The sequence below is a fragment of the Cydia fagiglandana genome, chromosome 18 (assembly GCF_963556715.1).
Source record: "Cydia fagiglandana chromosome 18, ilCydFagi1.1, whole genome shotgun sequence".
Lineage (NCBI taxonomy): Eukaryota > Metazoa > Arthropoda > Insecta > Lepidoptera > Tortricidae > Cydia > Cydia fagiglandana.
The window spans coordinates 5402864-5416839 of record NC_085949.1 but is presented as its reverse complement, the minus strand read 5'-3'; the positions used below and the strand labels follow the sequence as shown (position 1 = coordinate 5416839).

General features: G+C 41.7%; 1 protein-coding gene across 1 annotated transcript in view; it reads right to left on the bottom strand.

The window, feature by feature from the left end:
- The window catches only part of LOC134673589 (papilin-like), a 50485-nt gene that overhangs the window by 14460 nt on the left and 22049 nt on the right, over window positions 1–13976 (bottom strand). Inside the window, exons 32-45 of the mRNA XM_063531587.1 lie at window positions 12550–12668; window positions 11318–11441; window positions 10764–10821; window positions 10159–10354; window positions 9353–9529; window positions 5706–5829; window positions 5164–5227; window positions 4792–4972; window positions 4165–4338; window positions 3556–3753; window positions 3008–3116; window positions 2531–2652; window positions 2029–2187; window positions 1153–1354 (exon numbers count right to left, since the gene is read on the bottom strand). Coding sequence (XP_063387657.1) covers window positions 1153–1354; window positions 2029–2187; window positions 2531–2652; window positions 3008–3116; window positions 3556–3753; window positions 4165–4338; window positions 4792–4972; window positions 5164–5227; window positions 5706–5829; window positions 9353–9529; window positions 10159–10354; window positions 10764–10821; window positions 11318–11441; window positions 12550–12668 — 2007 coding nt within the window. The remainder of the gene's footprint in view (window positions 1–1152; window positions 1355–2028; window positions 2188–2530; window positions 2653–3007; window positions 3117–3555; window positions 3754–4164; window positions 4339–4791; window positions 4973–5163; window positions 5228–5705; window positions 5830–9352; window positions 9530–10158; window positions 10355–10763; window positions 10822–11317; window positions 11442–12549; window positions 12669–13976) is intronic.

Below are 13976 nucleotides of genomic sequence, written 5' to 3'. Positions count from 1 at the left end.
TCAGTGGCGTGCCTACGGTTTCGGAGTAAGGCAAGCCGAAAGATATGTTTTCGTAATAAATGTCCAATCTCACTTTGAACTCAAATGAATAATGAATGAATTTGCTAGCGTAAGTGTCGCGGCGAGCTATCAAAGCGCACAGGGCATACTAGGTACCACTATAACTACTAGATAGAATTTTACAAACATATCAGAGGGCCCACCTTCTTTTTCTGTTACCCTAATTGTAATTACGCCTTAATTCGAGTAAACCAACAATCCTTGTGTTTTGTAAACGGCTGTACAAAATTTTCTCTTAATGCGACTGACTTTTCTGAGAATACACAAGTGGGGTGTTGGTTTTAACGCTGACATGATATCCCGTTTTTCTACAAAGTTTAACCTTGCCTTCGTTGAGAAATATGTGGACGCATCTCATACCGTCACAAGGAACAACTTCATCAATTGTTAACACTTATAAACGTCACAACAAACGAACAAAGCCACATTCACTACATAATTCAAATTCACTTAAATAAATTGACCTTTCGTTACTTCCGACTCGACTAAATAACAATACACTTGAAGTAAACGCGTGGCCGTGCGAACTTATGCAGCTAACTTCACACCAAAAGCCAGGCTTACATCGCCTTATAAAATTGCTATACATACCAACAAATAGTTACATCGTTGTATGGCGGTTTGTAGGCTAAGAACGCCTAGAGCGGGACGAAAAAGCAATCTCGGTTGCAAGCCAACGAGTGCGAGCAGGATAGCTAGAACATTCTACGCCTGATTTCTTTCGCGCGGACGAGGCGCCACCACGGCAAAAATTTGCAACACGCTGGCGCCGCGGTCCGCGCGCCTGTTGTTAGAATTTAATAATACGGGTTAATTTGGCGCGCGGTTTAAAAATAATGTATATTGATTATTGATCTTATCGCTACGTAATTTCGGCAAGGCAACTAAGGCAAGCCCGGCTTTTGGGCTTCTATGGAAGTACCGCCACTGGCCGAGATGTTTACAAATATCTGAACAAAGCTTTTATTACCAAGTCGAAGTGTTCAGTATGTTTAAGCATCTTGGCTGCTCCTATTATATTATATGTATATCTGATGGCGACAGTACGAGCAATACTGTAGGATGATAAGATAAGAGTAAAGTAAGAGTTACCTCTCGCATCCATCGGCATCAGTGGTCCTCGTGATCGGTCCATAGTTGCACTTGAGCGCGTTGCACTCGTCCACGAACGGTTGGCAGTTTGGTTCAGGTCTGACACAGTCGCACCGCTCGCAGCCGTTCGTTAATCGTGTTCTTTGGATTGATAACTCGCACTGCAGCGACGCGCATCGAGTCTGTTCGGCCGAGCAGTCCACTAAGGGAAAATATATGTTAGTCTGCAGTTAGCCTAATATTCTCGGTATCGTCTTGGGTCGTCCCATTCGTTTTTCGTCAACTTCTTAAATTAGTCCTATTTTGCTTTCGTCACTGTAGAATGAGTGACGAAAGCAGAATAGGACTAATTTAAGAACAAGACGATACCATATTCTCTACGTTTCACAAAAGTGGTATGTCGCCATCGAGGTTCATCTTAGCATACTAATACATTTGAGTGAATAACCATTAAAAAAATCGGGTGAGACTTGGTCACTGGAATCAACATTAACACAAGAACTTATTTGAAATTTGACCTTATTGGACAGAAATAAAATACATCCTTCATAGAGATGATCGGAAAAGTAGAAAGCATTTTGGAGGCATTTAATTCATAAGAATCTTGCTGTTGTCGCACAAAATGCCATTTCTACCTAATACTGCTGCTAAGATAAACGATAAAATGCTGAGAAAGTTATATTTGATCTAGTCATTTCACGAGTTTCATGACTTGGGTAACAAATGGGCCGTATAATTATTCCCTAGCTTCACGCATTTGACTGAGGTAGGTAGAGGTAGCCATACAAGGCTTAAGCGTTTCGTAAGCGACATTTGTGACAGGCCCCCTTATTTTGAACATAATTTGGGAATGTTGTCCAACATGTTGGTACTGACCAGGCGATGGCGCTGCGCCCTCGGGCGCGCGGCAGAGCCGACTGCAGCCGCTGCTGCAGCACTTCTGCTCGCCGCGGCAGTCCGCGTCGTCGTTGCATTCCACGTGGCAGGTGCTGGAGGGCGCTGCCTCCTCCGCGGGACACGTGCCGGGTTTCTCAGCTGTTAAACAAATTGTAAACGTGTGATAGAAGTGATTTGCTTAAAATTCCTAAAAATGCAGAAGCTCAGAAATTATTCAAGAGTAAACGAATAATAAGAGATTTAGGGTCAAATTCAGCAAACCATTTGCTCCCGTTAAAATCTTCGCAAAAGTTTATTGTAGGCATGTGAGGTTTCATGGTTCACTGCTGAGTGACGTTGATCAGTCTGTCAAGTGGTTAGCGCAACTAGCCCTGATTGGAGTCTGTCAGCACAAAAAATGGCATGAGAACGATTGCGTAGGGGTAAGTATGTTATCAATCTGCAGGGCGTTATGAAGAAGAACAAAAGTGATGGCACGAACCTATTCCGCAGTCTCCGACATACTGTGTGCTCCCGGTGGTGGCGTCATAGTTAACGACGACCACGCAGCGTTGGCCTTCGGGACACCTCTTGGTTTCGCATGGGTGAGCTATGCAGGTACACCTATACACAGAAAAGTATCAATGCATATGAAAAGTCGTATCTCTTCAGAATCGAGCAGCACAATCGTATTGCATTGGGTCCAAAAGCATCACCAGAAATGGAGTGGACGGACATAACAACCCAGCAGGACAATTAAAAAGTATCAACAATCAGAATTGAACCATCTCTCCCTCACAATATCCGCTTTCAGACCTTTTCTACTCTAATTCGGCCAGTCTTCAGTATCCTCTTGGTTCGCATGTAATCGCTCGCAACGTCAAGCCAGCGCCTTCAGAGCTACTCATCACCTCCAAGGCTATCTTTGAAGTATACTACGATAATACTATATTTGAAGTTTTGTAGTCAGTTTACGTACCTGTCACAGCCGTAAGGATCCCTAGTCCTGTCGACGCCGTACGCGCAGGACAGAGCCGCGCACTCGGCCTGTGCCGCCTCGCAGCCAGTAACTTCGTTCACGCTGGGGTCTACAAAGACAATGAGAAGCTAAGAGTCTGGCCAGGGTGAGGATTCACATTCAAAACTAGGCTTCGTTCAGTCTATGATAAGTCTTAATCTTAAATGCTTCGCTTGCCAAAAAACTAACGTTTGTATATCGATAACTGGGAAAAATCACAATTTTAGTTGCACAGCCAATAGTTACATAGTTCTAAATGTTTGGTAAACTGGAAATGATGTAAATGATGATGTAGATTTTAGATTTACAAATTCTCACAAAATAGATCCACGCGAAAACGTATTCAAAGTAGTCTTCATAATAGAAATGTTGCAACAAATACTTATAGTTAATTACTAACAATAACATGCATCTCTACTTAAAATATCGTTGAACAACAAGGATCCCATAGGAGCACAGAAGTACAGTCACAAGCATGCAAGCAGATAGTCGTCGAGCAAAGCGAGTACCGTTGCCGGCCGGCGGCGGGCTGCAGTGCTGCTCGCACTCCTCTCTGGTCATGAAGTTGTTGCCATTTCCCTCGCAGCCGTAGTAGACGAAGAGCCGGCACTCCCCGTACAGCGTGCTGTGGTGCCAGCGCTGCTGCCCCGAGGAGCTGCCGCCCGGGCACGCCGCGCCCGGCGCCGGCGCCAGCCCGCACGCCGGGTCTGTGACCAGTGACCCACATGCCATACACGGGCCAAGTGCCAAGCACACAAGCAAGAGTATGGAAGATTCAAACTAAGCATGAGATTTGAACCCTTTGGAAGTGCCTTAGCGAGTCCTTTTTAGAGAATCAACCACATCAAAAGCTTTTCTCAACGCAAGGTGCGTTTTAGATATAAGTTTTGCTCCGTAATTCGGATTCAACTTTTGTGTAGTGGATTCTTAAAGAGGCGTGATTAAACGGACTCGCATTTTAATCTAAAATACTTCTAGGTTTATTAGTTTTGAAAGAAGAAAGAGTAGATTGATGTTAGCATTAAACCATAACATGAAAAATAGGGATGCAATAAACTACAAGAGTATAAAACAATTGTCAATATCTACGTCATAGACAAGTTGAGTCAAAATCTTACCGATAGCTAGATGTCCGCAGACCTCTTCGCACTCGGGCTGGTTGGAGAAGCGGTTGGGGCCGCCGCCGCAGCCGCCGTACGTGTAGGGCTCGCAGCGGCCCTCGCGGAGGTTCCAGTAGTACTTTTGCGTGGAGGTGCGGCACGGGCCCGGGTCAAGCGGCGCGCGGCACACGTCTGCGAGCAAACCCGAAATGTCAATGGAAATCATTTAAATAATGGAAATAATCATGATCATGACTTTTCGTTCACATTGTCGTCCAGGTTTTTACTTTTCAATTGGCGTTTCGATAAACGATTGTCATTTTGGTTTTGGTATGGACTAGTCTAGTATTGCTCCATCTCCATCAAGGAGAAGAATTCTGTTGGATTTGTAAATCAGCACTCTTTGATTTTAAGTTTTGGATAAACCTACGGAGTGATATTTCTTGATTGCACGACCGGACCGGACACAAGACGTTTCTGCGTATGGTATTAATTAAAGATGATATACTAAGACTGTCTCCTTTTTACCGTATCTCCTAGGTTCTGTAGTACTCACAAATTAGGACGAATCGCGGTCCTACGTATCGTATGGTCAAATGGTCATGGTAGAAGGTGATCACAAAGACAGTGTTATTACAAATTTACCTAATCCTCTGAACTCGCCGCAGCTCCTCAGGCACTCTTCCTCGGTGGTATATTTGTTCGGGTTGTCGGTACAGCCACCGATCGGGGCGGGTGCGCAGCGCGCCTGCGCCGAGTCGTAGTAGAAGGCGATGCTCGGCTCGCCGCATGCCTCTAGTGAGGCCGGCGTGCGGCACTGTTCGTTCTGTTGTGGAAAATACAATTAAAATTATATAGATGGAAGAATATTTCAGTCCCACTACGCAAACCAACGGTACAGCTTAAAACGAGACACGTATCTGACAATAATGTAAGCGCAACCATAGGCCCCCTGGTTTAAGTCAGTAGATTCTCCAAGGTTACAGTTAGTGTTGGGAAATTAGTGTAGGAAGTTACCTGTGGTGGTTCCGGCACTCCACCCTTCTTGCACTGTCCCTCGCATTCTTCTTTACTTGGGAATCTGCAACATTGCCAATTAACATAAAATAGGTACTTATTTTAACCAATCCATAATCATGTGCGCATAAAATTTACTCTTATACTTATTTCATCTGTAATATTATATACAATTGGGACTCTTCTTAGACATAGCATGTAAGCTAATATAGGCTTGTAGCCGATTACGTGGTTTATCCGCCTTTGAACACAGAACCCGCCTAACGGGTAGGTAGCAGTGAATCTGTTAAGAGTGTTGCTGTTTTTAGGGTTCCGTACCCAAAGGGTAAAACGGGACCCTATTACGATACTAAGACTCCGCTGTCCGTCCGTCCGTCCATCCGTCTGTCACCAGGCTGTATCTCACGAACCGTGATCGCTAGACAGTTGAAATTTTCACAGATGATGTATTTCTGTTGCCGCTATAACAACAAATACTAAAAAGTACGGAACCCTCGGTGGGCGAGTCCGACTCGCACTTGTCCGGTTTTTATTGTTGTTACCTGTTATCGTTGCCACTGCAGCCGGTGTAGTAGAACTCTCCGCACTCGTCGCGGCCCTCGTCGTAGTACCAGCTCTCGATCTGCTCGCTGCAGTTGCCTGCGCTGGGTTGCAGCTTGCACGGATCTGTGGACATCGTATTCCCTTAGTTTTGTGAGTGAATGATTCTAAAAATAGCTTCCTTGCTGCTTCAGCTACAGAAGGCCATGAATTTAGTCATGAAGCCTCCGAGCCTCATAACACTGCGTTGAAATAGATCGATCGAGTTTAAGATATTACTGCACATTTGCATTATAATCAAGTAGTGCCATGCCTTATGGGAAACGGTCGCAGAGATAGTTCAGAGCCGGAAACCGCTACCAACTTTTAGTATGTTGTTGGGCATGGCATTGGGTCTCCAAAACTGCCGGGAGACGGCGGCGCCGGCCATCTACTTCAGCGGAATGACGTCATCAAAATGACTCCGGCTTCGTTGCGAATATTGCATACTGCACCCAAACTATGCATAGCACATACACGTGTGGGGTATTAAATGAAAGCCAATTAAATAAACTTTATTTTATTTATACAAAGTGTACCAAAATATGCAACAGTTTAAGAGAAATTTACAAATAAATAAAACTTACGTAAAAAAATATTCGATTATTTGGGTTTTACAACCAAACAAAAAGTCGGACGATAAAGCAATGTACTACAACATTAAAGATGACGTCTCAAGCCATACACTCATATCATTAAAATCCAAATTGGACCAAATATGTGGAAATTATGCATCAAAATGTAGATATTTGCCCATACAAATGCATAAAAGTTAAAAAAATCCAAATTGGTCATTTTCAGGATAATCCGCATAAGCTTCTAGTATGTTATTAGCAATATGACCTGGATTCTAAAACTGCCGGGAGACCATCTCTGTTGTTCCTCAGTTACAAATAATGACGTCATATAAATAATCACTGCCGAATTTCGCAAAATGTAAATTATAGCTATACCACGAGTCTCACATACACATGTGTTACATGTAATGAAAGGTTATTAAATGTATTATGATTCACCTAAACATTGTTTGTAAAAAAAATGTACGGTTTCAGAGCTAGAAACAACGAAATAACAGTTTTTATGGAAAAAGTAGATATGTATCAATTTTATAGCTAAACTAAAATCGTCATAAAAAATTTGCGTATTATATTTGAAAAACCAGTTATTCAACTATATATCACAATTTCAATTTTATATTTCCGACAAAAACTGTGGAAGTTCTGGAAAAAAAACTAAAGCGCCCCAACAATTCTACCTTAATGCGCTCATATTATGCAAAGAATAGTTATAATTATCGAGTATTAAATGGATGAACATTACATAAAATACATGAAAACGACATTTTCGAATGGAACCATAATTAAAAAAATTCTAATTTACTAGATAAGTAAGCAAAATACTGTTTCTTTAAGTACCTAATCTCCTCCTTTCAAAGTCGGTTAAAATGTGGCTTTTGTGACCTGGGCTACAAAGACAAATAAATTGACACCTAATTTATCAAAATCAGTTCAGTACTTTCATGCAAACGGTACCTACACATGCACGCATAGATAGCAAATTCTGCCGTAGTCGTTCAAAAAAATAAAATTCAATAATTAGACCTTTACTATTATGGCCTGGCGTGGCTTGGCATCTAACGTTGAAACCCTCAGGCCGTAGATGTTAGCAGACCAGAGGGGTGACCTCTGTATTTCGGAGGATCAGAGGGAAAATTCTGCCAGCCTTCTCAGCTCAGCCTTGAAACCCTTGCATCACTCAAGATACCACTTTTATAAGAATACCCAACTGGCGCGAAGTGGCGCAGAATAGGGCAGAGTGACGCTCTTTTGTGTCAGAGGTCAAGATCCTCTTTGGGTCACTGAGCCAGTGATGTATGTATGTATGTATAAGGCTAATCGAGGCTTAAATATATAATTATGTATCGCATTAAGTGAACTGATATGGCATTACCGAGATAAGGCATTTTGTATTAGGCATGTACCTACTTACTGGCATGTAACTTTACATTTCTCTAATAATGTAGCGTTAGGCCATGACAATAAGAGTCTATTTGATATTAATATTTACCGCGACTACAGCAAGAACTGCTATCTACGTATGTAATTATGTATTTTTTACATGAAACAACTGAACTGATTTTGATAAATTAGGTGTCAATTTATTTGTCTTTGTAGCCCTGGTCACAAAAGCCACATTTTAACCGACTTTGAAAGGAGGAGATTAGGTACTTAAAGAAACAGTATTTTGCTTACTTATCAAGTAAATTATTATTTTTTTAATTATGGTTCCATTCGAAAATGTCGTTTTCATGTATTTTATGTAATGTTCATTCATTTAATACTCGATGATTAGAACTATTCTTTGCACAATATGAGCGCATTAAGGTAGAATTGTTGGGGCGCTTTAGTTTTTTTTCCAGAACTTCCACAGTTTTTGTCGGAAATGTAAAATTTAAAATGTTATATATAGTTGAATAACTGGTTTTTTAAATATTATACGCAACATTTTATTGACGATTTTAGTTTAGCTATAAAATTGATATACATCTACTCTTTCCATAAAAAGTGGTATTTCTTTGTTTCTAGCTCTTAAACCGTACATTTTTTTTACAAACAATGTCTAGGTGAATCATAATAAATTTAATAACCTTTCATTACATGTAACACACATGTATGTGTGACTCATAGTATAGCTATAATTTACATTTTACGAAATTCGGCAGTGATTATTGGTATGACGTCATTATTCGTGACTGGGGGACAATAAAGATGGTCTCCTGGCAGTTTTAGGACCCAGGTCATATTGCTAATAACATACTAGAAGCTTACGCGGTTTATCCTGAAAATGACCAATTTGGATTTTTTTAACTTTAATGCATTTGTATGGGCAAATATCTAAATTTTGATGCATAATTTCCACATATTTGGCCCAATTTTGACTTGATTGATATCAACGTATGGCGTCAGACGTCGTCTTTAATTTTGTAGTACATTGCTTTAACGTCAGACTTTTGGTTTGGTTGTAAAACCCAAATAATTGAATATTTTTTTACATCATTTTGATTCTTTTGCAAATGGCTCTTAAACGGCTGAATATTTTGATACACATTGTATAAATGAAATATAGAATATTTAACTGGCTTTCATTCAATACCCCACACAATTATGTGCCATGCATAGTTTGGGTACAATATGCAATATTCGCAACGAAACGGGAGTCATTTTGATGACGTCATTCCGCTGAAGTAGATGGCCGGCGCCGCTGTCTCCCGGCAGTTTTGGAGACCCAATGCCATGCCCAACAACATACTAAAAGTTGGTAGCGGTTTCCGGCTCTGAACTATATTCCCATAAGGCATATGACTAAAGTGTGATAGCGATAGATGACTGTTACTTTTTAAACCACTGGTGTCAACTAGGTACATCGAGCTCGATAATTTCATCGACTTTTATGCAAGAAATATTTCACGGCATTCATCAAGTAGCTAAGTGAAATTGTTGTTCCAATTTTATATTTCACCATATCAGCACAAGCGGTAATATCTTCACAGGGAAAGGTAGACATGATGTAAAAACTTTTTCCCTGTGAATGATAATGAATTTATATATACCAGGTAATCCAGGCAAGCAGACGGCCTCGCACTCGGCCTCGCTGGAGAACCGGTTGGCACTGCCGAAGCAGCCGCCGTACGTGAAGGGCTGACAGGTGCCCGTGGCCGAGTCGAAGTGGTACTTGGGCTGGCGCTCGCTGCACGGGCCCGCGTCTTTCTCGAGCCGGCACACGTCACCTGAGCATTGATCTCTTATGTATAACTAGATACACTTTGAAAGATTGGAGAAGTTGGAAACTTCAGAGACATCATTCCGACCGAGTGTTTATGGAAGCCTCGCGGGTTCAACAATAACTAAACAATATAGTAAAAAGACTAATAGCACCTAAAAAAAAAATGAAAAGCTCACAAGCCATATTAGCTTCTCCTTCAATCATTAACAACAATATTACGTTACTGGCGGTTGTGTTTCTAGTTATTTACAAGAGTTCAACACTTGAGCCGAAGACTTACTTAGCTGGTGGTGATGTGACTAAGACTAGGTGTTGGCTGGTCACCAATGAAGAAGCCCATAATCCCAAAAAGAGATGTCCTAATATTAGGTTCCAGGTCCGAGGAGGGTCTTGTAACACTGGGCAGCTGGGTGCGCTGGGCTGCGGGGCGTGCGAGGCGCAGCGCCCGCTAGCGGTACCACATGTACCAGGTACCACATGTACCAGGTACCACATGTACCAGGTACCACATGTACCAGGTACCACATGTACCAGGTACCACATGTACCAGGTACCACATGTACTAGGTACCACATGTGACATATATGTGACCGACTCCGCGGGGGCAGGGTGTTGCAACACTGCTGCAGTTACCTATCTCCCTGAAGTCACCGCAGGCGCGCTCGCAAGCCTCGGGCGAGCTGAAGATGCCGGGCAGGTCGCAGCTGGGCGCGCCGGGCTGCGGGTCGTGCGGGGCGCAGCGCCCGCTAGTCGGGTCCAGGTACCACATACGGCCGACTCCTCGGCATTGGTCGAGGGATGCCACGCGACACTCGGGTGAAACATCACGCTAGATTTAAACAAAAAGTTTTTAATACAGCGCCTAAGAAATGAATAGTTTTTGGCCAAAAGTAACCATTAGGAGGTGGTTTCTAATAAATCTCGTTAGGTATTAACTGGCAATCAGAAATTATTATATATAATTATTATTATATAATGTAATCTATATTTGATGTTCAGTCCACCAGATTGGCCACATTGTAGGTGCCTTGTCACTGTGACGTCTAACTAAGCTCTCATAATAACTGCCGGCCTAGCCAAGGTTACAATCGCTATCGCTTCGACAACGAAAAGCATTATGTCTCTCTATAATTCTTCCATATTAGCGCGACAGTGATAGAAGTGTTTCGATTGCTACGGAGTGTAAGCGATTGGTATCTTGGCTACGCGGCCTGATAATATTTATTCACACAACTTACCGGAGGAGGAACGGGTGCTGGCTCACAGCGTTGTTCGCACTCCTGCTCATTCTCGAAGCTGCAAAAAAAGTAGATCAATCCAACATATGTGATGCTATCTATGAAAATGGACCTTATTGTCGATGGCGCTTACGCCATTATTAAGGATGCTCCGATATAAATACAAATTACAAATTACAAATTACAAATTACAAATTACAAATGAGCTGCAGAAAAAGGGCCGCTCTTCTTATTTTTCTTAAACAAAAAGTTTCACTACAATATCTCGGGTTAGCCCTTTTTTGTTGTTTGGCCAAAGACACAAACAGATAATTATAAAGTTAGACCAAAAAAAATTTGCAGCGATTTGGATAGCTCTCGCCGTGCAAGTGTTATTTATACGTCATAATTTCATAGAAGTTTGACGTTTAAAATAACACTTGCCCTGCGTGGGCTATCAAAATCGCTGCAGACTTTTCTTGGTCTAACTCTAATTAGGTTAGGTTAGGTTACTCAGTAAAAGCTTGAACTTGTTGTAAATATGTATTATGAATAGGTAAGTAGTAAGTACATACTTGTTCTGGTTTCCGCCGCAGCCTCCGTAGGTGAACGGCTCGCAGCGGCCGGAAGCGGCGTTGAAGTAGAACCGCGGGACCGCCGCGCGGCACAAACCCACTTCCGCCGGCAACGAGCATACGTCTGCAATAACATTATCGTCAAAGAAAAAAAATTATATACTTAAAAACAAAAACATATATTTTCGAAATTTAAAAATGACAGAACAAAAGCATAACAATATTCCTATTACTATGCTTTTGTTTTGTATTTTTTTAATTTGTAAAATAGTTGTTTTTTTTTAATGTCCAGGAATGTTTATGAGCTTACAGAGAATCGCAAATGGGTCAAACAGAAAACTGTGTTAAGTCTTTCCTGGAGACATACACAAGAGTTAAGGGCTATAAAGGTTAATTTTCTTATTTAACCCTTATCCACATGAAAAGGTCCTCCTTTTATTTAGAGAACTAAGATAAAATCATTACTTACATGCCCACAAGCTGTTAACTATTGTCCACAGGAGAGAAAAATGTACAGTTCGCGCGAACACACTAGTTTTGTCTTGACCCAAATATATTTGTCCAAATTTGCCCCTATATGGTGCTGGGTAACTTTGTAGACTACCTACCTAAATAAAGAGTTGGAAACCTTTGTAAAGACTAGGTAATAGTTACTCTATGGCACAGAATAAATAATAGTACTACCGTACAGAAAGGACAATTTCCTAAAAAACCGAAGTTTGACAGCGGTTCAGAGTCGCATCATGCTATCTACTACATTATCCCTTTCGGCTATTTAGGGTTGTCAAAATTCAAGTGATTATCTTATCTGTGGTCGTGCACGCAAAAGGAAGTCAAGTGGTGCCAACCCTAATAGTTGCTCGGAGCAATGCTTAGCCGAACAGAGCAGAGTTCGACCGAAATGAGTGTGTCCCCACTGCCTGTGGTCACACTGCCTGTGGTAACACTGCCTGTGGTAACACTGCCTGTGGTAACACTGCCTGTGGTAACACTGCCTGTAGTAACACTGCCTGTGGTAACACTGCCTGTGGTAACACTGCCTGTGGTAACACTGCCTGTGGTAACACTGCCTGTGGTAACACTGCCTGTGGTAACTCTACCTGTGGTAACACTGCCTGTGGTAACACTGCCTGTGGTAACACTGCCTGTGGTAACACTGCCTGTGGTCACACTGCCTGTGGTAACACTGCCTGTGGTCACACTGCCTGTAGTAACACTGCCTGTGGTAATACCTTGTGTCGGAGGCGGCGCTGGCGGCGCTCGCGTGAGCACGCAGCCGATGCGACACTCCTCCTCTGATCTGAAGTTGTTCTTGTTGCCAAGGCAGCCTCCGTAGTAGAACTGACGACATCTAGACAGATCATTAATTTTATGTGACGCTTTCCTTGCACATGTACATCGAAACTCAAGTAAAATCTATGTGAAGATGTCTTCCCTACCCTCCTGAGACCGCGCGTACAATTTTTTGAACATATTCCAAACTTGTATACAGTAACTAACGGTTCCAAATTTAACCTTTCTTCGGAAAGTCTGCCCAAGGACGTCAAAGACGGCTAAAGCCGTCGGCTTCGCCAATGCAATAGGGACTTACGCGGAATTCCGTAAAGTTCAATTTCGCTTGAATAATCGCGATCGCCTGGCGTCCGGGGCACGGCAAATTCCTCCGCCGTCTGGCGTTCAAAAGGTTAAAAACCCAAATCAACTGCTTCTGGGTCTCAGGAGGCTACAGAATACAGTAACTTAGAGCCCAACGATCCCTCTAAGTTTGCCATACTTTTCGAATAACTTGGCGATATACATCGGTCAAATCTTACAATAAAAAAACAATGCGTGATGTAGTTCTGTATTTTTTGTATATTGTTTATAGTCCTTAGAGGAATGTGAGACTATGTTTTGCAAGCAAAAAAAAGTTGTGCTCTCTGCGTAATTTGCGAAAAACTGCAAAAATTTCGGACTTTTTTCAGATTTTACAGTTTCATCATAAAACTATGGGTTTTTGGTCAAAACTTGCTATGTAATGTTGAAAGAATATTAAATTTGGAACAATTTAAGCCCACAAACAGCGCCGTATGTCAAATAGTTCTTGAGATATGGGGCTTTAAAAAAAGGGTATTTTTTTCCTTGGAATGAAATTACAAGTTTTTCCTATATTTTAAGACAAATATCGGCACAACCGCTCATGCTATGATATATATGGCAATGAAAGATATAGCAAATTTAATTACCTTTCATTTAAGTGCTAGAAAAAGTCAGTAAGTCTTATAGTACTGAAGTTATCGTAAAAAAATGAAATTGCCATAATGGAGAAGGCAACTAATGTATTGTTTTAGGCATTATCAAAATCCCTTCAAAAGGCAGTACCATTGTCGAGAACGCAATCTACGATTATCTTTTACCGGTTTTCCCCGATAGCAGTAGAGTGACGTCGGAGATCAACCATTTTTAAAATGCACTCACGCCACTCACCTCTTAAGCACTTCATTCATTCAGTAATGAAATCAAGACACAATCTGTAGTTTGGCTTGTTTCTCGGACCCACTTTTTGGTTGTAGCCGTAGATTTCATGATGCCAATTCTGATTTTACAATTTGTTATGGTTTTGAACTTGTTTTAATACGACCGACCTTGACAATAGTTCACGGTAATCGGCGTGGTGTTG